Source organism: Chiloscyllium plagiosum, unplaced genomic scaffold (assembly GCF_037043375.1).
Source record: "Chiloscyllium plagiosum isolate Xiang-an unplaced genomic scaffold, Cpla_swu_hap1 HiC_scaffold_24, whole genome shotgun sequence".
Taxonomy (NCBI): Eukaryota; Metazoa; Chordata; class Chondrichthyes; order Orectolobiformes; family Hemiscylliidae; genus Chiloscyllium; species Chiloscyllium plagiosum.
The window spans coordinates 41,944,500-41,971,285 of record NW_028270162.1 but is presented as its reverse complement, the minus strand read 5'-3'; the positions used below and the strand labels follow the sequence as shown (position 1 = coordinate 41,971,285).

The following is a 26,786-nucleotide window of genomic DNA, read 5'->3' as shown; positions in this document are numbered from 1 at the left end:
AAAACAGTGTCAATCACCCTCACTATATTGTCCCATACAACAACTGCATTCCTCTATCCGCTACTGATTTGAATGGCTTCCTCCACCACAGTGACACGGTCAGTTCGTTCGTCCACTCTGCAGTTCCATTCTCATCAAGCTGAAAGAATGTAAAATTTATTGGATAACTGCAAAGGCTCGGGCGCCTGCACTCCTGCCCTTTGGGTCCCCTTACCATCTTAGCTGCAGCCACACTCCACTGTTATTCATTAAATTAGATGAACCTATCCTGAGAATTACAACCACTTCTTGGTCCAAAATATCTTAACTTTCCTCCTCCCTGATGTGTCACAGTTTATAGTTTGCCCTCCAGTTCAATGATCCTCAGTCAAAGCTGCTTTAAGTGCAAACACTTCCTGCAGACATGTTTGCCGTGGATGACACTGGCAATCAGCAGCTCCTACTTGCTGCAGTTATGCACAATATTCTTAATGTGTTCTGAGTAACTACTTAATCGTTTTGTTCAATCGCGTATTTTCTTTTTATATTTTTTATGAACCTTTCCACCACTCCTTATACTATTTTAAAACTCTAGAATAGAATATACCTAAATCACTTTCTGGATACTCAAAAACAGCAGAATTCTTCCCCCATGGTAAGACAAAAACAAGTTCCTGCATAGTGAATAAACAGGAAATACCTTGCTCTCTTCTTCGCCTAACTTCTTTACCTCATTCACCCCCTAGCACTCTCTTCAAAATTGCAGTCAGCGCTGTCTCATGGAGATGCCTTTATTTAGACACTTTCACCTAGCTCAATCCCTTGTATAGCAAAAAGATGTTCAAGCTGGTTTCCTTAATCAACTGACTTCAGCTGCTTTCAAGTACAAAACTTGTATATCCCCTGCTTAAGCCTGAACAAAATTTAGAATTTCAACAAGTTGCAGTGAAATGCAGACAAAATTAAGTTTCTCGAAAGCAATTGGAATTTCCCTTGCTGACTCAATCCTCAGCACTCTGCTCAAAGGCACAGTGGTCAGACGAATAGTGAGCTGGGAGAAGTAAATATCATAAAGCCAAGACTAATCCTGAAAAATTGAGGAAATGAAGGAAACTATTAGAATTTCAGTTTTTTTTATGTTGAAAATAGAGACATACCTCAACTGCAATGAGTAGTTTGTGTGTGGTGGACCTTTAAAATCCTCCAAATTATGGAGATTTTAAATTACTGAGAATGAACTGAATGAAATAAGCCATGCTTATTTTTAATTGTAAAGATATATTGACTTCTTATATTTAAAAAATAATGCTTGTGCTATGATACAGGACATTTGTAGAATTTTTATAACATTGGATGGGTGTGCACAAAGCAAAATGATTGAGAACCATTGGTCTACACTGAAGAGGCAGGATTTCCTATTTTAGACTGATTTGATTTGGTGAATGAACTAATAAACCTTATTCAGCAAAGGCAGAGCAATGGTTATAAATGTTATTCCATCATTATTCTGCAAGCATACCTATTTACCACATTTCAAGATTCAATACTCTGTATAGTTACAATGAAATAAAACATTAAATTATTGACTAAACTTAAAAACTGCAACTCACGGTATCAACAAATAAACTAAACTTTTCCTTGGTTTTCCATAAAATTTGAAAATTTATTTTTATCTCATTACTAAGATTAAAAAAAAATTAATTCTCAATTCTGACCAACTCATCATATTTTCCATTGGCTCTGCAATCTATGCATGTGCAACTTTATCATCCTATTTATCCAAAACAAACTTTTTCACTTGCACTAAATGGCTTTTCTTTTCTCAAACTGATAATGGTTCTGGAGGCAGTCTCGTTACCAGAGACAAATGATGTGACTGTGAGAAAGTTATGTCTGTCTGCTGAGCAATGGCTCACTGCCAAATCGAGGCAGGCATACAGCAGATGGGACTTGAAAATGGCCAAATCTCCATGCATTAGCTACATCTGCTCATTATCAAAACAACTCTGCCATTTTATCTAATGGTTCAACTAAAGCATTTTATTTGATTCATTTCAGTAACATTTTCACAATGCAATTAGTGATAAAATCAGGCTGGTATAATGCCAAAGTGTAGGAAAACAAATTTAATATGCAAGGGCACTAAAGTCACACACATAAAACACTAACAAACAACTTCAGTGCAGAAACATGCACCAAATATGCAAGAATCCTTATCTATTCAGAACATTGATGGTATATTTACTGCCACTTGGAAACCGGTTATACGGCATTTCAGTTCATTAACTTTTACAAATGTAAATTTTGTTGCTCCATGTATGCATCCCTAACCAGTAATGTCATAAGTATACATACTGTCAGTATAATTACACAATTTATGGATTGATGGTATTGTTTTGTAGTAATCATTATTTATTATAGCAATCGACCAGTAGCCTTCCAAAGTGGCTTGTCATGAGACATTAGCTGCAAGGATTAAAAAGCTTGCCAATGCCACCATAACACTTTTGATATTAAAAACATTAAGGTAAAAAGACCAAGGAATAAATATGCAGTGAAATTTAGACTAAATTGCACTTTTCAGACTTTATTTTCTCCTTCACAGTTAGAAGACTGCTCAAGTCTCCCTTTTCTGTTGTATATGATTATTTAAAATCTCACAAAGTGTAAGACTATCTAATTGCTCCAAGATATATGACTGAAGATGTCCGCTTGATATATACTGATTGTGCAATTTTCCAGGAATCAACTTGAGGCTATTACTATACATAAATTGGTAGGGTTGACGTACCAGATATTAAGTCTGAATATGAGCACATCAATGTTATTACTTTCCTCAATCCAAATAATTAGCAACTTGCGTAAAAGTTAACTCACACAAGAGGTTAACTCCTCAGCAATATTTACAATGAATGATATGTTTTTTCACATCATGTTACACTCAATCTATTATGTTGCTGCCAAAACAGAGCTATGGGTAATTGAGCATACCTTTTAAAATTGATTTGCCTTCCTAAAATTAATTGCTTATTGCAGGTCTGAAGAAGCCTACACGAAACAATTACCTTCTTTCTCTTCAAAACATTGTTTTTATTTAAAAAGAAAGAAAGAAAGAAGGTGACAAATGTAACTCTGTGGGCAGAATCTTCTTTTCTTGGGTATAGGAGTTTGATTTGAGACTATTTCTTGGCCCTGTTCTGTTCCACACTCCTGCGAAGTCTTCCCAGAGGTAGCCAATTAAGAGTGCCAATCAGAAGACCTGCAGCTTAGAAGAACAGCAGAGGTGGACACTGCTGGCAGAGGGGGAAATCCTAGGGCATGTCTGCCTTGAGACACCTGCTGAACAGGAAAGAACGAAATTAAATAAACTGTGGTTGCAAGATAGCCAGTGGCTGCAGCTGTGGCCCACTGATTGCCACGTCTCCAGTAGAGAGGTTAAAACAAAAATCCTCCTGAGCTCCTATCCCAGGCTAGTTGCCAGCAAGTTACCACCAGGCACCTGGTGAGTTTTGTCCTCATCGAAACATGTTGACTCCATTACATAAGTGCTGAAAAGGTGTTGCTGGAAAAGCGCAGCAGGTCAGGCAGCATCCAAGGAGCAGGAGAATCGACGTTTCGGGCATGAACCCTTCTTCAGGAATGAGGAAAGGGAATGAGGAATGAAGAAGGGCTCATGCCCGAAACATCTATTCTCCTGCTCCTTGGATGCTGCCTGATCTGCTGCGCTTTTCCAGCAACACATTTTCAGCTCTGATCTCCAGCATCTGCAGTCCTCACTTTCTCCATTACATAAGTGTCTACAGCTGTAATTCTCCTGTTTTCAGGCAAAGTGTGGAGGATGAGCATATTGAATAGTAACTGACTGCCTTCAGCATTTGAAAGTTTGCCTCATTGTGAGCCAAACAGCTTGTTAGGAGCAGGCTGATGAGCTCCTCAGCCAATTGCAGGCCTCAACAGTGGAGTCCCAACTCACCAGAAGTTGCCAGCCAATCAGAGACTGCCAACCACTGGATCCTAAAGGCCATTAGTCAAAGCTACTCTTCATGAGATACAACGGTGACAATGTAAATGTTGTTCTTATCCTTTCTTGTGAGGTGGGGTTGTGGGAAAACAGGGTCGGAGGAAAATTAAGGTGGCTGGTATTTACATGAGACTGGATTATTCCATCATCACTGCCATTTATTGCCACCAGGTTGGGGTATTGAAGGTTGCCTGTCCATCCCCACAACCAACCTGACAGACAGGTTGGCCTGGTTTTCTAGTCACAATGTCAGTTATTTTTCTCACCTGCTTTGAATTGTGGAAGCAGTGAATTGAGGTCCTCAACTCTATATAGGATCTCCTCATCAAGCACTTACTGATTAGCTGGAACGAAAGGGGCATAGTCTCTCGAGGACAATCTCACCCACTTATCTTCCCTTCTTATAATCTCCAGAGAGGGGCAAATTTCAGTTTATATTTCAAATGTACTTCACTGGCTGTTGAAATGCTTTGAAATTTTGACAGGCATTAAACAAATGCAAGTCTTCCTTTTATTCACACAGCCACCTTGCCACTACTAGCATACTTCATCTACATTGTGATAGTATGCGTAAAGTGAATAGGAAATATTGATGCAACAATTCATATGTTAATAGAAAGGTGTGATTAAAACAAAACCGAATATAGCAATTTATTTGTTGCCAAAAAGTTTGATCCATACTTAAATTTTAATATATACAGAAGCCGCATAATAAGCAATACAAGTAATATGGATTCTTTTTAAAGTCACACCCACATTTCATGTTTCAGATTTTGGTGTAAATTTCAGTTCCACTCCAATGCTGTAGGGCATGGTAACCACCCTATCAACTGAATTATTGCCTGGTAAATAATTTAATCTATTATCCAGATATCCATTGTTTTCTATTTAAAGTCACAGTAGAATCCATAAGTGTCAGTTTGTCGATGTAGTGGGGGAGACAGTGGAATAGTAGTAACATCACTGGACTCATCATCCAATGGCCCAAGTTAATGCTCTCGAGAGATGGTTTCAAATCCCAGCTTGCAGCTGACTGAACTTAAATCCAATTACTATATCTGGAATATAAAGGTCATTTCATTAATGGTGTCATGGAATTATAGATTGGTCATAAAAACCCATCTGGTTCATTAATATCCTTCAGGGAAGGAAATTTACCATCCTTACCTGGCCTGGTCTACCTGTGACTTTAAGAATAAAACACATTGCAGTGGATCTAATTTTCTGGATGTATGTTTGCTCATTGAGCTGGAAGGTTCGTTTTCAGATGTTTCGTCACCACACTAGGTAACATCTTCAGTGAGCCTCTGGATGAAGCACTGGTGGTAGAGTCCTTTCTATTTATACGTTTGGGTTTTCTTGGGTTGACATCATCAAAGAAATCCAAACATGTAAACAGAAAGCAGGTTACACCACCAGTGCTTTATCCAGAGGCTCAGTGAAGATGTTATCGAGTATGGTGACAAAACATCTGAAAATGAACTCTCCAGCTTAGCAAGCAACCTACATCCACAACCTCAACCTGAGCTACATTTCTTCTCAAAACCCGCTCTTAATTACCTTCCTAAATGTTCTAATCAGACAGTCAGGTAACGCTAATTAGGGCTGGGCAATAAATACTGACCTTGTCAGCACTACCCACATCCCATGAAACAAAAAAAAAGCTTAAGAATAAAAACATTAAAGAAAAATCTGGATGTTACATGATAAAACGAGTAATGAAAACTGCATTATGTTCCAATAAAACATTACAAACCAGTTCTGCAATCTAGTAGAAGTATCATGATCTGGATCATTCTACAGATATTTATCACTGATTTATAGCAGATCTTTTTATTATGAGCAATTAATCATACAAAATGCACATTTTGTGCAATTCCCAGGAACTTCCAAGTCCAAGGTTTACTCATAAGCTTGCATGGAGGATTTTAAAAGGTGGAGACACTAAGATTTATCAACTGCAGCATTATAATCATAGTATATAAAACAGGAGCTGCACCTTTCACTAAGGTAGAGTATGTGCGATTACCAATAACATAAGTTTCACATCAAAGATGTAATTCTGCTTTAACTACAATATCGAAAATGAATTTGTATTTATATTAGTAGCAAATATGAGTAGCTAATTTTCTATCTCTCATCCACATCTTCTGAAACATGTCAAATTTCAGATTATGGTAGAAGGAAAAGCACTATCAGGACACCTGATGCCAAAACATTCATTATGGTGAACTTTAGATGGGCATCTGCTGTGGTCACAGAAGGTCTGCCAATCTTAGGAATGTTCTAACAACAATTGATTTCATTAAATATTTGAACCAGTTCCCAAAGGGAGGAAGCAGTTAAGCAGTAACCTTGATGGGATGGCCCAGGTTGACACTAAATTATTACAAACAGACACATGTTCCAATCCCCAAATGACTCTGGAACAATACTGCAAGAGATCAGCTCGCCATTTTTATTTTTAAAGTCTTATATTTATCATGTTTGTAGTCCATGAATGTTTTTGATGTGGGATGTAAAACAGTCTGATGGGACAAAGAAAAAGACTTGTTCATTCTCAGTCTATTTCAATGTCACCACAAAACTTCAAGCATCGCAAATGCCAATCAATTCAAATATCTTCAATATTGCTTCTCCTCTCATTCTAGCACTTCAATCTTTTACTCATACCATGAGTCTTGATATCTTCCTCATCTCTGTGCAAGCACTGCAAGACTTAATTTCAAAGAGCCTATTCCTCGGTTTTATGAATGTGTGTCTTTTCATGCCTTCCTATACCACAATAACACAGCTCCCTTTAAACTTCACTTCAACTTCACTTACACAAGACATCCCATTCTGACCCTAAAACCAATTAATCTATGGAAACATTTTAGTTCTGGATACGCAGACATTTTTGTTCCTGTACAATTATAAGTCGGTGTCTGAGGTCGCAGTAATTCCCGTTTCAGTATCAGTACCACATCTGTCCCCCCAAACCCCTCAGTCCCCTGTCTTATAGAGTCATAGAGATGTACAGAATGGAAACAGACCCTTCGGTCCAATCCGTCCATGTAAACCAGATATCCCAACCCAATCTAGTCCCACCTGCCAGCACCGGGCCCATATCCCTCCAAACCCTTCCTATTCATATACCCATCCAAATGCCTTTTAAATGTTGCAATTGTACTAGACTCCACCACTTCCTCTGGCAGTGCATTCCATACACATACCACCCTCTGCGTGAAAAAGTTGCCCCTTAGGTCTCTTTTATATCTTTCCCCCCCTCACCCTAAACCTATGCCCTCTAATTCTGGACTCCTCCTCCCCAGGGAAAAGACTTTGTCTATTTTTCCTATCCATGCCCCTCATAATTTTGTAAACCTCTATAAGATCATCTCTCAGCCTCCGACGCTCCAGGGAGAACAGCCCCAGCCTGTACAGCCTCTCCCTATAGCTCAAATCCTCCAACCCTGGCAACATCCTTGTTAACCTTTTCTGAACCCTTTCAGGTTTCACAACATCTTTCCGATAGGAAGGTGATCAGAATTGCAAGCAATATTCCAACAGTGGCCTAACTAGTGTCCTGTACAGCCGCAACATGACCTCCTAACTCCTGTACTCAATACTCTGATCAATAAAGGAAAGCATACCAAACGCCTTCTTCACTATCCTATCTACCTGCGACTCCACGTTAAATGAGCTATGAACCTGCAGTCCAGCAAAACTCCCTAGGACCTTACCATTAAGTGTATATGTCCTGCTAAGATTCCCAAAATGCAGCACCTCGCATTTATCTGAATTAAACTCCATCTGCCACTTCTCAGCCCATTGGCCCATCTGGTCCAGATTCTGTTGTAATCTGAGGTAACCCTCTTCGCTGTCCACTACACCTCCAATTTTGGTGTCATCTGCAAACTTTCTAACTATACCTCTTATGCTTGCATCCAAATCATTTATATAAATGACAAAAAGTAGAGGACCCAGCACTGATCCTTGAGGCCCGCCACTGGTCACAGGCCTCCAGTGTGAAAAACAACCTTTAACCACCACCTTCTGTCTTCTACCTTTGAGCCAGTTCTGTATCCAAATGGCCAGTTCTCCCTGCATTCCGTGAGATCTAACCTTGCTAACCAGTCTCCCATGGAGAACCTTGTCGAACACCTTACTGAACTTCTTGTCACCCCTTCAAAAAAACCCAATCAAGTCAGCGAGACATGATTTCCCACATACAAAGGCATGTCTATGATCCCTAATCAGTCCTTGCCTTTCCAAATACATGTACATCCTGTCCCTCAGGATTCCCTCCAACAACTTGCCCACCACCGACATCAGGCTCACTGGTCTATAGTTCCCTGACCTGTCCTTACCACCTTTAACCAGTGGCACGACGTTAGCCAACCTGCAGTACTCCGGCACCTAACCTGTGACTGTCGATACAAATATCTCAGCAAGAGGCCCAGCAATCATTTCTCTGGCTTCCCACAGAGTTCTAGGGTACACGTGATCAGGTCCTGGGGACTTATCCACTTTTAACTATTTAAAGACATCCAGCACTTCCTCCTCTGTAATCTGGACATGTTTCAAGATGTCACCATCTATTTCCCTACATTCTATATCTTCCATATCCTTTTTCACAGTAAATACTGATGCAAAATACTCATTTAGTATCTCCCCCATTTTCTGCGACTCCACACAAAGGCTGCATTGCTGATCTTTGAGGGGCCCTATACTCTCCCTAGTTACCCTTTTGTCCTTAATGTATTTGTAAAAGCCCTATAGATTCTCCTTAATTCTGTTTGCCAAAGCTATCTCATGTCCCCTTTTTGCCCTCCTGATTTCCCTCTTAAGTGTACTCTTACTACCTTTATACTCTTCTAAGGATTCAATCGATCTATCCTGTCTATACCTGACATATGCTTCCTTCTTTTTCTTAACCAAACCCTCAATTTCTTTAGCCATCCAGCATTCCCTATACCTACCAGCCTTCCCTTTCACCCTGTCAGGAATACACTTTCTCTGGATTCTCATTTTCTCAGTTCTGAAGGCTTCCCATTTTCCAGCCGTCCCTTTACCTATGAACATCTGCCCCCAATCAGCTTTTGAAAGTTCATTCCTAATACCGTTAAATTGGCCTTTCTCCAATTTAGAACTTCAACTTTTAGATCTGGTCTATCCTTTTCCATCACTATTTTAAATCTAATAGAATTATGGTCGCTGGCCCCAAAGTGCTCCCTCACTGATACCTCAGTCATCTGCCCTGCCTTATTTCCCAAGAATAGGTCAAGTTTTGCACCTTCTCTGGTACTGAATCAGAAAATTTTCTTGCACACACTTAACAAATTCCTCTCTATCTAAACCCTTAACACTATGGCAGTCCCAGTCTATGTTCGGAAAGTTAAAATCCCCTACCATAACCATCCTATTATTCTTCCAAATAGCTGAGATCTCTTTACAAATTTGTTTCTCAATTTCCCTCTGACTATTATGGGGTCTATAATACAATCCCAATAAGGTGATCATCCCTTTCTTATTTCACAGTTCCATCCAAATAACTTCCCTGGATGTATTTCCAGGAATATCCTCCCTCAGTACAGCTGTAATGCTTTCCCTTATCAAAAACACCACTCCCCTTCCTGTCTTGCCTCCCTTTCTATCCTTCCTGTAGCATTTGTATACTGGAACATTAAGCTGCCAGTCCTACCCATCCCTGAGCCATGTTTCCGTAATTGCTATGATAACCCAGTCCCATGTTCCTAACCATGCCCTGAGTTCATCTGCCTTCCCTGTTAAGCCCCTTGCATTGAAATAAATGTTGTTTAATTTATTAGTCCTACCTTGTCCCTGCCTGCCCTGACTGTTTGACTTGCTCCTGTTCTCAACTGTACCAGTCTCAGACTGATCTCTTTCCTCACTATCTCCCTGGGTCCCCCCACCTTACTAGTTTAAATCCTCCCGAGCAGCTCTAGCAAATCTCCCTGCCAGTATATTAGTCCCCTTCCAATTTAGGTGCAATCCATCCTTCTTGTATAGGTCACTTCTACCCCAAAAGACATTCCAATGATCCAAAAATGTGAATCCTTCTCCCATACACCAGCTCCTCAGCCATGCATTCATCTTCTCTATCCTCCTATTCCTGCCCTCACTAGCTCGTAGCACCGGGAGTAATCCAGATGTTACTACTCTTGAGGACCTCTTTTTTAAAATCCTAACTAACTCTTTGTAATCTTCCTTCAGAATCTCAACCTTTTCCCTTCCTATGTTGTTGGTTCCAATGTGGACAATGAACTCTTGCTGGTCCCTCTCCCCCTTGAGAACATTCTGCACCCTCTCTGAGACATCCTTGATCCTGGCACCAGGGAAACAACACACCATTCTGATTTTTCGCTGCTGGCCGCAGAAACATCTGTCTGTACCTCAGACTAGAGTCCCCTAACACAATTGATCTCTTGGAACCCGACGTACCCCTCATTGCATTAGAGCCAGTTTCAATACCAGAAATGTGGCTGTTTGTGTTACGTTCCCCTGTGAATCGATCACATCCTATATTTTCCAAATCAGCGTACTTGCTTGAAATGGGGATAACCACAGAAGACTCCTGCACTAGCTGCCTACCTCTTTTATCTTTCCTGGAGTTAATCCATCTATATGACTGTATCTGAGACTTTCCCCCCCTTCCTATAACTGCCATCCATCACATACTGTTGCTGTTGCAAATTCCTCATTGCCTCTAACTACCTCTCCAACCGATTCATTCAATTTAATTGGATTCGCAACCAACAGCATTTATTGCAGATATAATCTGCAGTAACCCTTAAACTCTCTTTAAACTCCTACATCTGACAAGAAGTACATATCACTCTATTAAAGGCCATTTTTGCTCCTTCACAATCTACAGGTTCAGAAAATAACACAGTCTTATTCCTCTATAAAACACCTCCTCAGGTTAAATTAATAGTTATGGCTTATATTTTGAGTTTAATCCAAGAGACATATCTCAAAAAACATCTAATCAAGAAAGTTCCCACTCTACTCACTACTGCAGACTTTCGGTAGGCCACACTTAAAAACAAATCACTTATGTGGCTGTGAACTTTGTCCAAACAATTCCTCCAAAATCAGTTGTGAATTCCACTACTGATTAATTTTCCCAGACGCACTCCAATGTCCAGCGATACATGAATTCAAACAGCAAAGGCAGTAACTGTGCAGGTTCACTGTGGTGTCAGTTTCTTTCTTTCTCTCTCTCCTGCACTGACCTCACCATGTGCTTCCTTTGTCTGTTCTTCTCCCTTTTAAAACGGCTGTTGTTTTGGCTTCTTTTTTTCCAAAGTTCCAAAACAATGCAACAGCATATAAAACTTTACCTCCCACTCAAGCAAGGTCTTGACTTTAAAATTTTCTTCCTTGTTTTCAAATCTCTCCACACTATCAGCCCACCAAGCCTCTGTAATCTTTTCCAGTCACAACCTTTCGAGTTGTCTGTGGTCATCTCATTCAGGCCTGTTATATGCCCTTGATTTCAATGGCTTCACCATGGATGGCTGTTCCTTCAGTTGCCTAGGCCCCAAAACCTGAAACACAATCTCCACATTTTCCTTTTTTTTAGGCACTCCTCAAAACCTACATTTTTGTCCAAGCTTTTAGTCATTGACCTGGTATCACTTTATGTACTCAGTAACAAATATTTTAAATAACATAGCTGCAAAACATCTTCGAACATTACATCACATTAAAGGTGCTTTGGAATACAAGTTGTTGTTGCTGTGCAAATCTTTCACTGTGATTTAGGTTACATAAATATTACATAAAACATTTTTAATTGAGTTGCATTGTCTATGTTACTTTCTTTTCCTGTGCACCATTTTGCATTTTTCTCAAGTTCGAAGTGGCATAACTAAGAAAGTTATTCTTAAATACAAAACTCAAGCAACTTGCTCCAGCAATAACTGGTCATTAACCATAACCTAACTTTGAACTCTATGACTGCATTTAGTTTTGAATTTAATTATGCGAAACACCATAAGCTCAGGTTTGCGTTTTTAATTTAACAGCTTAAATTGTGTTCAAGGCTAAAGGCTTGAAAACTTTTTATTCCTTCCTAGCTACATTTTCTTGAGGTATGCCGATCTATTTCCATCCATTGCAAAGCTGAAAACTTCAGCTCCAACCTTTCTGCAGTATTAATGTTTAGGAGAGTAGAAGAGCAGTAGTCCAAGAAAGGAACTGTTTTGAAATAGCAAACATTGAACTTAAAAAGTTAACTCTGCTTCTCTCTCCAAAGATGATAACCAGACCTGTTGTGTTTCTTCAGCACTTAATTTTCATGATGATGAAAAGGGAATTGTGTTTGTCAAATTTGTTGATACAATGAACGGGATGGTTAAGGTGGAACTAGCTACTGTTGTGTAAGTGGATTTTCAAAGAATATTCACTAAGGTCCCACACAGGAGACTAAATTAGTACCTGTGGGACTGGGGTAATACTCATACATAATAATTAATATTAATATGGATTCAGGTTGGTTAATATACAGATACAGAATGGGTAAACAGGGCATTTTGCCCAGGGCAGGATTGACTGGCACGAGGGGTCATAGTTTTAAGATATTAGGAGAAAGGTATAGAGGGGACATCAGAGGAAGGTTCTTTATGCAGAGAGTTATGAATGCATAGAATGTGTTGCCAGTGGTGGTGGAAGCCGAGTCAGTAGGGACATTTAAGATACTGCTGGATATGTACGTGGACAGCAGTGAATTGAGGGGTGCAGAGTTATTTTATTTTACATTAAGATTGATCCTCGGCACAACATTATGGGCCAAAGGGCCTGTTCTGTCCTGTACTTTTCTATGTTCTATTTTTCTGTTGTGAGATTGTAACTAGTGGTCTACATGGCTGATGCATTTGTCTCTGCAAATGATATAAGTAGTCAGGGAAGCTATAGTGCAAGCACTATTACACAAATAAAACAAATATTGATTGGAAAAGTGATTAGTGCCATAGGTCTAACACAGAGATAATGTGATTCTAAATTTTAAAACGATGGAAACCGCTCCTCACCCCCATAATTCAAACCCTCCAGTCCTGGCACATCCTTGTAAATCTTTTCTGCACACTCTCAAATTTAACAACATCCTTCCTATAGAAGTTTCAAAAACATTTAAAACTACCTTTGCAAGGGTAGCTAGGGATGGGGAACAAATACTAATCTTGGCAGAAGCATTCACATCCCATGAATGAGTCAAAAAACTTCTGAATTTGGAAATAGGATATATAATTTCTGAATTATTTCCAGATGACACCAAATTGCATGGCTGCAGTAAAAGTGGTAGGCAATAAAAAAAAATTGCAAAACATTAATAAACTTGCAAATGGGCATATAATTGAAAAATTAATTTCAATTTTCAGTATTCACTACTGAGAGGGACCTTGATGTTCCTGAGGACAACACGAAACAGACTGATATGCTCCTACAGGTTGATGTTGAGGAGGATTTTGAAAATTTTGAAAAATACCTAAGGGTAGATAAATCTCCTGGGACCTGGTGTGATCTACACAAGGTCAGTCTAGGAAGCAAGGTAAGATATTGCTCCGCCTTTGGCAATGATCTTTGTGTCCTCACTGTCCACTGGAGTAGTGCCAGATGATTGAGGGGTGGCAAATGATTTTCCCCTTGTTCAAGAAAGGGAATAGAGATAACCCTGGGAACTACAGACCAATCAGTTTTACATCTGTGGTGGGCAAATTATTGGAGAGGATCGTGAGAGATAGATTTTATGATTATTTGGAAAACCATAGCTTGATTAGAGAAAGTCAGCATGGATTCGAGAGGGGTAGGTCATGCCTCACTAACCTAATTGAATTATTTGATGAAGGTACTGAAGTGGATGTGGTGTACATGGATTTTAGCAAGGCATTCAATAAGGTTCCCCATGGTAGGCTCAAATCAAAGTAAGGGGGCATGGGAAACAAGGAAATCTGGCCATCTGAATACAGAATTGCATGGCCCAGAGAAGACAGAGGTGGTGGTGGATGAAAGGTATTCAGCCTGGAGTTCGGTGACCAGTGGTGTTCTGCAGGGATCAGTTCTGGGACCTCTGCTCTTTGTGATTTTTATAAATGATTTGGAACAGGAAGTAGAAGGGTGGCTTAGTTTGCCGATGACACAAAGGTTGGAGAGGCTGGTGGATAGTGTGGAGGGCTGTTGCATGTTGCAACGGAACATTGTCAGGATGTAGAACTGGGCTGATAAGTGGCAGATGGAGTCCAACCTGGAAAAGTGTGCAGTGATTCATTTTTGAAAGTTGAATTTTAATGCAGAATACAGGATTAAAAACAGGATTCTTGGCAGTGTGGAGAAATAGAGGGATCTTGGGGTCCATGTCCATAGATCCCTCAAAGTTGCCACCCAAGTTAACAGAGTTGTTCAGAAGACATATGGTGTATTGGCTTTCATTAGCAGGAGGACAGAATTTAACAGCCACAAAATTATGCTGCAGCCCTATAGAGCCCTGGTTAGATCACAGTTACAATATTGTGTTCAGTTCTGGTTACCTCATTATAGGAAAGAGGTGGAAGCTTTAGAGAGAGTGAAGAGAGATTTACCAGGATGCTGCCTGGATTGGAGGGCATGTCTTATGAAGTAAGGTTGAGGGAGCTAGGGCTTTTCTCATTGGTGCGAAGAAGAATGAGCGCTGACTTGATAGAGGTATACAAGATGATGAGAGGCATAGATAAAGTGGATAGCCAGAGACATTTTTCCCAGGAAAAAGAGGCTAACACAAAGGAGATCATTTTATGGTGATTGGAGGAAGGTTTAGGGGAGATGTCAGAGGTAGATTCTTTACACAGAGTGTGCTGGGTGCGTGGAATGCACTGCCAGCAATGGTAGTGAAGTCCAATACATTAAGGGCATTTAAGCAACTCTTGGATAGCCACATGGAAGATAGAACAATGAATGGTACGTAGGTTAGTTTGATCTTAGAGCAGGATAAAAGTAGCACAACATCGAGGGCCGAAGGACCTATACTGTTCTCTGTTCTATATACATGAGTGAAATGGTATATTATAGAAGAAGGAATGAACAGAAAACAAAGCTTTAAATAGAGTATAGAAACAAAGAGATCTGCAGCTAGAAATAACCAAACCATTTAAAGTGCAATGTAAGAGATAAAGGTATTTTTAAATATCCATTAGGGTGCATTTCAACAGGAATAGAATTAAAAACATGAAAAATTTAAATTATATTAAACATTAATTCAATGATTATGGATATTTGCTCAAGGTGAATTGGGAACACTGAGTTAATATAACAAATCAGACTTCAGAAGGTGCTTTCTTCAAATAAATCTTAGTTCAGTTGGAAAACACTTTTTGAGAGCTGTGTTCAATCAGGAAATGTTTAAAATTTTAGAGAGAGGCAATAAATGTTGGGTTTGCCAGTAACAACTAGACCTGATCAATTTTTTAAAAAATCCTATTTTATAGAGTATGTGCTTAAAAACATTGAGAAGTTGACTGTAAGACATAAGTATAGGTTCAGCAAAGTTGGTGTGTAGTATAGAATTCTAACATCGCATAAATAAGACACATTTTGTCAAACCTTTTCATCTTATACAGGACAATTCACAAGAAGGGAAAACTAACATTTGTACTGCATGAGATGCAAGTGCTGGTTGATTGACACGTAGACTCAGTGGTAGAGGTGTTGTAATGGGGAATGCATTAATGTTGATTGACATTTTACAGTCAGATTTCATTTAAAATTTAAATTAGGAAAGGTTGGTTTTGATTGGCCAAGCCTCCTTGCTTTTTCTATGAGCACTCATTCACATTGTGACTACTTGAATGCTCACAGCATTGTTGTATTGTCTTGCCTTGCCTTTGTGTGTTTTGAGTCCTCAACCAGAGTTTAAAGGCTCACGGTATTTCTGTGTTATTTTTTATTTAGCATAGCCACAAAGCCAGACAGCATGCCATGACTGCGAGCAATGATCAGTCAGGGTGTGGCTATATTGCTGTAGAGCAATGTGCTACGATAATCTCAGACCTGAACCATCTGCCAGCAATGTTAAGTGGCAAACACATTGCATATGCTTCAACCAATGGCTATTCCTCAAAGTGTAAACAAAGAATAGTTAGGCCAAGCCTTTAATTAAAGTGCCTGACATAGAATATCAAGTGCACAGTCTGCTCTTGGTCCAGGAGCTTGGATATGGTCTGTGGCTTCTTTGGTTGGTCATGGTCAGGTACCTGTACCTTTATAATCTATAGAGTAAGCTAGAGTCTGGTTTCTCCCGGGGGAATGAATAGTGCAACTTGATGATTGGCATAACTACGTTTTAGCATTGGGAGAAAAGACTAGTACTCCCTTAGTCAGGGTTTTAAGATGGCTGAGACCAAGGACAAGTAGCTTGTGTAGCTTGGTTCTTAAATAGCAATAGATTTACAAATGTCCATTTGTATTTGGACTAAAATGTCAGCTGTGCCATCTATGTGCCCTTAGAAATGTTTATTTCTCCTCCCACTATGTGCACAGTTGAAAGAACTCCCGCTGGCAGCTCTTGACCTGATGGACAGCTGAGTTTTAAAATTGGCGCGGTGCTAGGAATCCTGGGAGATCCCAGCAGTGGCAAGTACGTCTGCGTCTGACAACAGGGAAGGCAGGACAAGCGAGGAGCCATAGCGGCATGGTGCATAGGTAATGAAATGGGTTTTGGAGAATAGAGTACAAAATATTATGAAGGCTCATGGAGAGAAGTGACACCTAACCAATTTCTGATACTATATTGTTACTATAATAGACTTAAAAGGTTTAGATTCAAATCTTCATCCATTGGTTATTTCTCAACTTGTTTTGTGCCATTTTACTCTTCACTATTTTATATAATTTAAATTGATTAATTGACTTTTACATGCAAAATATTTCTACAAATTACTGGTGACTGTTTTGCAATAATATTAATTGATAATAGCAAGGTCTCCAACTGGATTTGTCCTCACTAGCAGTTTTCAATCTTTTTCCATTTCACCTTAAGATTTTATTATACCAGAGATTCTGACAACCCTCTGGGGGGTTGCCTGAAACAATCATTCTTAGTGCAAGGAAAAGGTTGGCATGCTATTCAATCACAGATCTCTCACCCTTATCACTCTGTGCATTTTATTTGGAGTTAGGACAATCTCAAATTTGTTCACCTTGCTAAGGAAATATTGAAAGTGACTGTGAAAAAGGTAAAAAAATGACAATGCCAAAACAAAAGGGGTTGATGATTTAGCCATCCTTGTGTCTAAACAGCATCATAAAGCTTTGGCCATGCACTTCTTCAGATGGTTTTAACAACTTCAAAATGTTCATGCGTTTGGCAAGTACAAAAACATTTAAACTTTTGGACCCTCGGCCCCAAAATGCAATGGAAGGTGAATGCAAACATGAATTATGCTCTTTTTGAATTTTACGACCCACCCCATTTACATTATGTAACACTCAGCATTCAAAGCAAAGGGTGCAGATTGCATTATAAAGTGCAATAAAACAAACAAATATTAAAAACCACTAAAAAAAAATTCCATTTATTTTCCTGAAGTATTTTGCTATTCATATGTGCCTTTTAAGGTTTACCGAATTGCTGTTTTCAGAAGGCATCATGAACTAGATTCACATCCTCAAGGAGCAGCCAAAATGTTTCTTTCCCCCATTACAATATACTGGAACTGAAATACTGGCATTACACTTTTCGGACGACATAATAGCAACATTAATGGTAATGTGTTTGTGCTGCCCACTAATGCATTTAGATTATTGGCCAGAAGTGTTCCTTTCTAAACCTCACAGTAAATGTCTGCAGCAGCTGCTGCTGTTAATTGTTGAACAACCCTGTGGTGGTGTTTTTGGTACTCACCGCCCTTGTAAGCCGCCACTGCTATGGTGCTATTTATCCTCACAAAAGAGACGGGTGGCCGTGGTCCAAGTTCTGCAGAGCTCTGTGACGTTTCCAGATACAAGGCACTGCTGTCCCAGGTGCTTATGTCCCACATTCTCACATCTCCTGATGTGTATCTGAAAGAACCAGTTCAATTATCTGCTTGTTTATTCCAAATACTGGCCACCTACTGAAGATACTAATTGGAAATAATATCAGCAGCTATGTTTATGACTCATAAGCTGCAAATGCGGTCACTGAACATAATTTAAATCATAGAAGACAGCAATCTTCTCAACAAAAGGCAAATTTATGCAGTTAGATAAAAAAGTGATAATTCCCATCATCAATCAAAACAAGAAGCTATATTTTATTTAGATCTGATCAGATAGATATTTATTTTGAATGATATAATTTTTAAAACATGTGTGACTGCTGGTTGGTTATAGATTATGGCTCTGGGTCTGGACTTCTTTGCTTGCTAGCTCACAATTTTTCCAGCTTTTAGGCAAATGGAGAGAAAAATCACAGGTTGGGAAGCAGACAAGTGGAAACCTAGACGAAGAGCTGATTCTTGAAGAACATATTTTTAGGCAGAAGGTTTTTTTTAAAATAACATAGGACAAATGGTTTATTTCTACCTGATTGAACTCTTTTGTTACAGGTGAAGAAATGAATGACCTTCAGTCATGGTAACACTTGTAAAGTAACAATTTTAATCAACTGGATTTAATAGAAATGAGACATTTAAATTACCTCAAACATGTATTTAAACAGTAGTATTATTAAATACATTGACTTGGAAAGAATAAAATATTTTATTTAATTTAGATCCATTGAATAGTAAGCAAATAATGGATGGAATTTTTTTTAGGGGTGTGTGAGATGTGGACAATGGTGAGATATGCGGCAGAATTGGGTGACAAGTACAGTGAGGGCCTTCACAACAAGGGAACGATTCACACCATCAGTTCTGCTTTTCATAAGTGGCATGGCGGGATTCTCACTCGGCAGCAAGTTGCCAGTTAACAGGGATTAGCGCTTATTAAATGCCTTGTTAATGCTACAACTTGCCTCATTAATATTCAGGTGTTCATATTACCAAACTCACGAAACAAGCTGGAGTATCGGGATAACTCAGCAAAGAAACCAGAGCAAACACCTGGTGGGTTTTGTTCACTATTGCTCCAAGCAACCTCTATGTTGGAAACTGGTCACCAACATCTCAGGCTTGCTGTGAGCGATGGCCACACACACACATACATGTCCACAGACACTGGCATCGGACATGCTAGTTTTTCAGAACCCTCATGACATATTTCCAATCTTCTTTAATGCAGTGCTTTAGACTGCACTGCCAGCTACCATTTTAATCCTGCTGCAAGGACATTGTATATTCAGGGAAATTGAATATAGACTGGACCAGGGTGCATCTCCAGGCTCTTTGTTTGCTCATGTCATACGGCTCATTCATGCTGAGCCTACTTGATGCCCTCTCAACTAGAGAAACGAGGCTCATATTACTGCTGTCTTGTTGTGCCATTTAGTGTCGACACAAAGCCAGGAAGCTTGACATAGGTGTCAGCAGGCCCCTGACAAGTCAAGCCTTTTCCCAGGAGTTCCAGGCAAAATAAGGCAAAGGCAGACTCCTTTAGCAGTCCACATACTGCTCAGGGCAGTTAGAATCAGGATGGTCTTCTAATTAGGAGTGAGGAGCTGAATGATGGGCAGCACACCCCCTGTCTTGACTCTTCTGCCATGCTGTGGATGGATGGTTTTCATCATGGAATGAGACAGAGTTATGTATTACAGAATAGATGGTACAGTTATTACACTTGGCCCAGGTGAGGAGATGTCATGAGCAAGTGAATAGGCAGCACAGAGGGCATGCAGGCCTAGTAGTGTCAGGGGTGGTGTAGTGGAGGGCAAATGGGGAAGATATTGCAGGCAACAATGGAAGTGTTAGAGTAGGAGGCTTGGTGGGAGGTGGGTAAAGCAGAAATAAAGATTGTGTGAGGTATCAGACAGATGATAATGGTGCTTATGCTGGTTTAGGGGTAACGATAGTGCTGGGCATTCGTTTAGATGGCTGAGACCACTTTAAAAATAGGCAGGAACTTTAGACCAGGCTACCATGTGTATTTGAAAAGGCAAGGACTGATTAGGGATAGTCAACATGGCTTTGTGTGCTGGGAAATCGTGTCTCACAAACTTGATTGAGTTTTTGAAGAAGTAACAAAGAGGATTGATAAGGGCAGAGCGTTGGACATGATCTATTTGGACTTCATTAAGGCATTTGACCAGACTCCCCATGGGAGACTGGTTAGCAAGGTTAGATCTCCTGGAATACTGGGAAACCCGCCATTTGGATACAGAACTGGCTCAAAAGGTAGAAGACAGAGGGTGGTGGTTAAGCATTGCTTTTCAGACTGGAGGACTATAACCAGTGGAGTACCACAAGGATCGGTGCTGAGTCCACTACTTCTTGTCATTTACATAAATGATCTGACTGTGCGCATAAGTGGTATAGTTAGTAAGTTTGCAGATGACAGCAAAATTGGAGGTGTAGTGGACAGCGAAGCAGGTTACCTCAGTGTACAACGGGATCTTGATCAGATGGGCCAATGGCCTGAGGAGTGGCAGCTGGAGTTTAATTTAGATAAATGCGAGGTGTTGCATTTTGGGAAAGCAAATCTTAGCAGGACTTACACACTTAATGGTAAAGTCTGAGGGAGTGTTGCTGAACAAAGAGACCTTGGAGTGCAGATTCATAGCTCCTTGAAAGTAGAGTCGCAGGGAGATAGGACAGTGAAGGTGGCATTTGGTATGCTTTCCTTTATTGGTCAGAGTATTGAGTACAGGAATTGGGAGGTCATGTTGCAGCCACTGTTGGAATATTGCACGCAATTCTGGTCTCTTTCGTATCAGAAGGATTTATGAAACTTGAAAGGGTTCAGAAAAGATTCACAAGGATTTTGCCAGGGTTGGAGGATTGAATAGGCTGGGGCTGTTTTCCCTGGAGTGTCGGAGGCTGAGGGGTGACCTTATAGAGGTTTATAAAATCATGAGGGGCATAGATAGGATAAATAGACAAAGTCTTTTCCCTGGGGTCGGGGAGTCCAGAACTAGAGGGCATAAGTTTAGGGTGAGAGGGGAAAGATATAAAAGAGACCGAAGGGGCAGCATTTTCATGCAGAGGATGGTATGTGTATGAAATGAGCTGCCAGAAGAAGTGGTGTGGATTTGTTGGGCTGACAGGCCCTTTTCCACACTGCAGGGATTCTTTCTTTCTTTTTAAAATGTTGCTGTTTCATCTGCTTCCACTATCTCCCCTGGTGGTGTGTTCCAGGCACCTACCACTTTATGCATAAAAAGTTTGGCCCACACACCATCTATATTTTCATCCAGATCATCAGAGGTCCCAGCATTGATCCTTGCAGAGCACCACTGGTCACAGATTTGCCATTGTTCCTCAGCCATATTTTCTGCAAAACACATTTCCCAGTCCACTCCAGCCAACTCTGTCCTCATCGCTATGCACTTAGTCTTATTTTAGTTTAGTACAGTTGATAGTGACCAAGTATCTCACTCTCAAACTGAATGCTAATATATCGTTCCCAAGGGATCTTTTACTCTGATTATTTATTATATATTACCAGTCCAAAATAGCCTGATCCAATATCTTGGATCCATAAGATATTGATCAAAGATATATTTTTCCTGAATGCACACTATGAATTTTTCAAAATGGCTGTTTTTGGCAAATTGGTTTTAATGATTTACTTGAAAGTTAAAGTCACCCATGAATAATGCACCGTCTTTTTATACGTGCCCTCATTATATCATAATTAATTCTCTATCCTACTGAATAGCTCTGCTATTAGGGGGCCTACAGGCTACTTCCATCAGTGTTTTCTTTGTCTTGTTATTTCTTCACCTTGCTATTTCCTATCTCAATCTCTATGGGTTCTACATTTTCCAATCCACACTAATTTCTTGCTATCAAACTCATTGCATTTCACACTAACAAAGTTACCCACCATCCTTCCCTTCCTGATTGCCCTTTTGAAAATCCCTGAATATTTACTTCCCAACTTTGAGCTCCTTGTAAATGTGTATCCATAAGATTGTACGTATTAACCTCCAGGTGCTGTTAATTCAGTTAATTTGCTCCAAATACTACACGTATTTAAAAGCCTTTAATTTTGCTTTTTAAAACTATTTTTCCCTCCTTTGAATCGATTTCCTGCAGTTGTTTTATACTTATACACACTCTCTTCCTGTCCCAGTCCAGGCTTCATTATCAAAATTGTTGCTCGGTAATGTTGCTATAGCCTTTTGTTTTGTTTGTCTATGAATCCCTGTCCTGAAGCTACTCTCTACTTAGTTTAAAGCCCTTTCTAATATGAAGTAGTACCCTCCTTTCTTCATATTCCACCAATTTTCTACCCTTGCCTGAAGGTACTTACAAATCCAATGACTATAACTCAAATGCAATTCCTGTGCAATTCAGCACTTTGAAATGCTCTGAAGATATGGAAGCTTTGATATAAAGGTATGCTTTCACTCCAAGCACATCATTTTATTTGCACCAATGATCTTACATCACATTGACAAAAGCCCATTTCAACAGTCGGTTCAGGCAGACTATTCACAGGTAAACCTGACTGTATTCTCACACAAAGTCTACAAACACGCATGTGCAATGGAACCTCTGGTTTGTGATCAGTCCCAAAGTCAAAGCTCACCTTCCAACTCTAGGAAGCTAAAGATAAATATAATACTCAACCACTACTCTTGATGAGATTATCCAGTTTAGTACATGCTAGGACGAAACTGGAATCTGGCCTGAACGAATTTATAACTCACTTTCTTTCAATCAATCAATCAATCCATCCATCCATTGAGGAAACAGATAAAAAGCCTTTAAAGTTAACAAGAGGAAATCAACTCTTAGTATACTATAACTGACTATGCACTTGAGTTCTACAATATCATTAATATAATTTATTTTCAGATTTAGATTGCATGATATAAAAAATTTCAAAGAATTAAAAGAATTCCACTGAAAATACAATTGCAAGTTAATGCATTACTTAGACCTGTTAATGTATTTTATAAATTGCTGCATATTTTATAAATGACTGAACAAATACTTATATGGCTGTAAAACAGAATTTACTGCTTAAATTGTAAGGAAGTATAGACTTTAAATTTATTGCAGTGTATTAATACAGAATGTCTAGAACTGGGGAGAATGATGTAATATTCCTGAGCTGAGTTTTTCAAGCAATTTTTTTTTAGGAAAACAAACAAAACAAACATAATACTAAACATTGTGTTACAAACAATTTAGAAGATATATCTAAAGGATCAGAGGCTATGCCAAACTTTAAATTAAATAACTACATTCCAAAGCAATGCACTGATCTGGTTCTAATGTGGCTCTGACAAATCCTCCAAGATACAAGCCAGAAATCTTATCTTGCAAATAATGTGACAGTAGCCTAAGACTTTCTTGCTCCCCAATATGGGATACAAGATACCTTCTTCACTATCCTATCTACCTGCGACGTCACTTTCAAGGAATTATGAACATGCACTCCAAGGTCTCTTTGTTTAGCAACACTTCCCAGAACCTTACTGTTAAGTATATAAATTTTTCCCTGATTTGCCTTTCCAAAATTCAGCACCTCAATTATCTAAATTAAACTCCATCTGCAATTCCTCAGCCATTGGCCCATCTGATCAAGATCCTGTTGTACTCTGAGGTAACCTTCTTTCCTGTCCACGATACCTTCAATTTTGATGTCATCTGTGAACGTACTAACCATCTCCTATGTTCATATCCAAATCATTTATATAAATGACAAAAAGCAGTGTACCCAGCACTGATCCTTGTAGCATACCACTGGTCACAGTCCTGCAATTTGAAAAGCAACCCTCAACCAGCACCTTCTATCTTCTACCTTCAAGCCAGTTCTGTATCCAAGTAGCTAGTTCTCACTGTATTCCATGTGATCTAACCTTGCTAACCAGTCCACCATGACGAACCTTACCAAACACCTTACTTAAGTCCATATAGATCTCATTCACCACTCTGTCTTCATCAATCATATTTTTATTTCTTCAAAAAATAAAACCTCAATCAAGTTCATGAGACACAATTTGCCCCATACAAAGCCATGTTGACTATCCCTAATCAGTCCTTGCCTTTTCAATTGTATGTAAATCCTGTCCCTCAGGATTCCCTCCAACAACTTGCCCACCACCGACGTCAGGCTCACTGCTCTATAGTTCCCTGGCTTTTCCTTACCACCTTTCTTAAACATTGGCACCACATTAGGCAACCTCTAGTTTTCCAGCACCTCACCTGTGACTATCGATGATACAACTATCTCAGCAAGAGGCCCAGCAATCACTTCCGTAGCTTCCCACAGGATTCTAAGGTACACCTGATCAGGTCCCAGAGATTTATCTACCTTTATGCAGTTAAGACATCCAACACCTCCTCCCCTGCAATATGGACATTTTCAAGAGGTCATTATTTATTTTCCCATATTCTTTATCTTCCATAGCCTTCTCAACAGTCAACACTGATGCAAAATACTCATCTGATATCCTCCTCCATCTCCTGCAGTTCCACACACAGGTGGTCTTGCTGATCTTTATTCTTTCCCTAGTTACCCTTTTCTCCTTAATGAGCCTAACATTTGTTATTGGGAAAATGCTGGACTTCATCATTAAAGAAGAAATAGCAAGATATATTGAAAAGATTAACATTAACAATGCTGGAGAATTCTGGTTTCCAAAATATAGATTGCAAGTGAATCGTCAATCAGAGAATCTCTGACAGTTGATGGGTACACCAGAGATAGAGTGAGTGTGACGTATGAGAGAGTAGATGGTGACACTTATGCTAATAGAGTGGAGAAGGGCATTGACCTTCTTCCCAAAGCATTTGGCATTTCTGCAGATGGCTGAGACTGTTATAACCAGCAGGCAAGACAAGACCGGGCTGGCATAATCTGGTGTTGTGGCCTCTACTGTTGCATCCTGAAGGGGTAGTCCTGCCTAGCACCACACTACCCACAAAGATCTCCAGGACCCTGCTTGCAAAGCAGGATCTTGACCTCCCCGCCCCCCCCCCCCCCCCCCCCAAGTCTGCCATGTCATGAACATGTCAGCAACTGCGCAGGACTGACAGTATTCATCCAGGTGTACAACAGACTTTTAAAAGATGCCATAGATGCAAGGGATACTGTTGAATTCTGGGATATCCCAGCAGTGGTGAGTTGTTCCAGGAAAGATGGACAGATTGTGGGTTTGAGAGATGCCTTGGGGCGTGTTGATAATTAATGTGATGACAGTGAGGTCTGCAAATGCTGGAGGTCAGAGTTGAGAGTGTGTTGCTGGAAAAGCACAGCAGATCAGGCAGCATCTGAGGAGCAGGAAAATCAACGTTTTGGGACGGATCCCTTCATCAGGAATAAGGCTGGGAGCCTTGGGGGTGGAGAGATAAATGGGAGGGGGTTGGGGCTGGGGAGCAGGAAGCTGAGAGTGCAATAGGTGGACAGAGTTGGGGGTAAAGGTGATAGGTCGGAGAGAAGGTTGGAGCCGATGGGTAAGAAGGAAGATTGACAGGTGGGGCAGGTCATGAAGGCGGAGCTGAGCTGGAAGGTTGGAACTGGGGCAAGGTGGGAGCAGGTTAAATGAGAAATCTGGTGAAGTCCACATTGATCCCTGAGGTTGAAGGGTCCCGAGGCAGAAGATAAGGCATTCTTCCTCCAGGCGTTGGGTGGTGAGGGAGTGGCCATGGAGGCAGCCCTGACCTGCATAGCCTCGGCAGAGTGGGAGGTGGTGTTGAAATGTTCGGCCACGGGATGGTGGGGTTGATTGGTGCGGGTGTCCTAGAGATGTTCTCTAAAGCACTCTGCAAGAAGGCTTACAGTCTCCCCAATGTATAGGAGACCACATCTGGAGCAACGGATACAGTAAATGATATGTGTGACGTGCAGGTGAAACATTGATGGATGTGAAAGGCTCCTTTGGGGCCTTGGACAGAGGTAAGAGGGGAGTTGTGGGTGCAGGTTTTGCAATTCCTGCGGTGACAGGGAAAGGTGCCAGGAGGGGAGAGTGGCTTGTTTGGGGGCGTGAACCTGACCAGGTAGTCACGGAGAGAACGGTCTTTGCGGAAAACGGATAGGGGTGGGGAGGAAAATATATCCCTGGTGGTGGGGTCCATTTGTAGGTGTGGAAATGTCGGCGGATGATGTGATTTATGCGGAGGTTGGTGGGGTGGAAGGTGTGGACAATGGGGGTTCTATCCTTGTTGCTGTTGGAGGGGTGGGTTAGAGGACAGAGGTGCAGGACGTGGATGAGATGCGTTGGAAGGCAACTTCAACCGTGTGGAAGGGGAAATTTCGGTCTTTAAAGAAGGAGGCCATCTGTTGTGTTCTGTGGTGGAACTGGTCCTCCTGAGGCAGCGGAGGCGGAGGAATTGGGAATACGCAATAGCATTTTTGCATGAAGTAGGGTGGGAGGAGGTGTAATCCAGGTAGCTGTGGGAGTCGATGTGTTTGTAAAAAATGTCAGTGTTGAGTCGGTCCTTGTGGATGGTGATGGAGAGGTCTACGCGGGGAGGGAAGTATCAGAGATGTTCCAGGTGAATTTAGAATTAGGCTGGAACGTGTTGGTGAATTTGATGAACTGATCGACCTCCTCATGGGAGCACAATGTGGCACCGGTGCAGTCATCAATGTAGCGTAGGGAGATGAACTGTTTTACGTAGCCAACAAAGAGACAGGCATAGCTGGGGCCCATGTGGGTGCCCATGGCTACCCCTATCGTCTGGAGAAAGTGGGAGGATTGGAAGGAGAAACT

General features: G+C 40.5%; 1 protein-coding gene across 1 annotated transcript in view; it reads right to left on the bottom strand.

Moving 5' to 3' along the window:
* The window catches only part of fbxw8 (F-box and WD repeat domain containing 8), a 169,995-nt gene that overhangs the window by 95,730 nt on the left and 47,479 nt on the right, over positions 1–26,786 (bottom strand). The window contains exon 5 of the mRNA XM_043715860.2: positions 17,883–18,040. Coding sequence (XP_043571795.2) covers positions 17,883–18,040 — 158 coding nt within the window. The remainder of the gene's footprint in view (positions 1–17,882; positions 18,041–26,786) is intronic.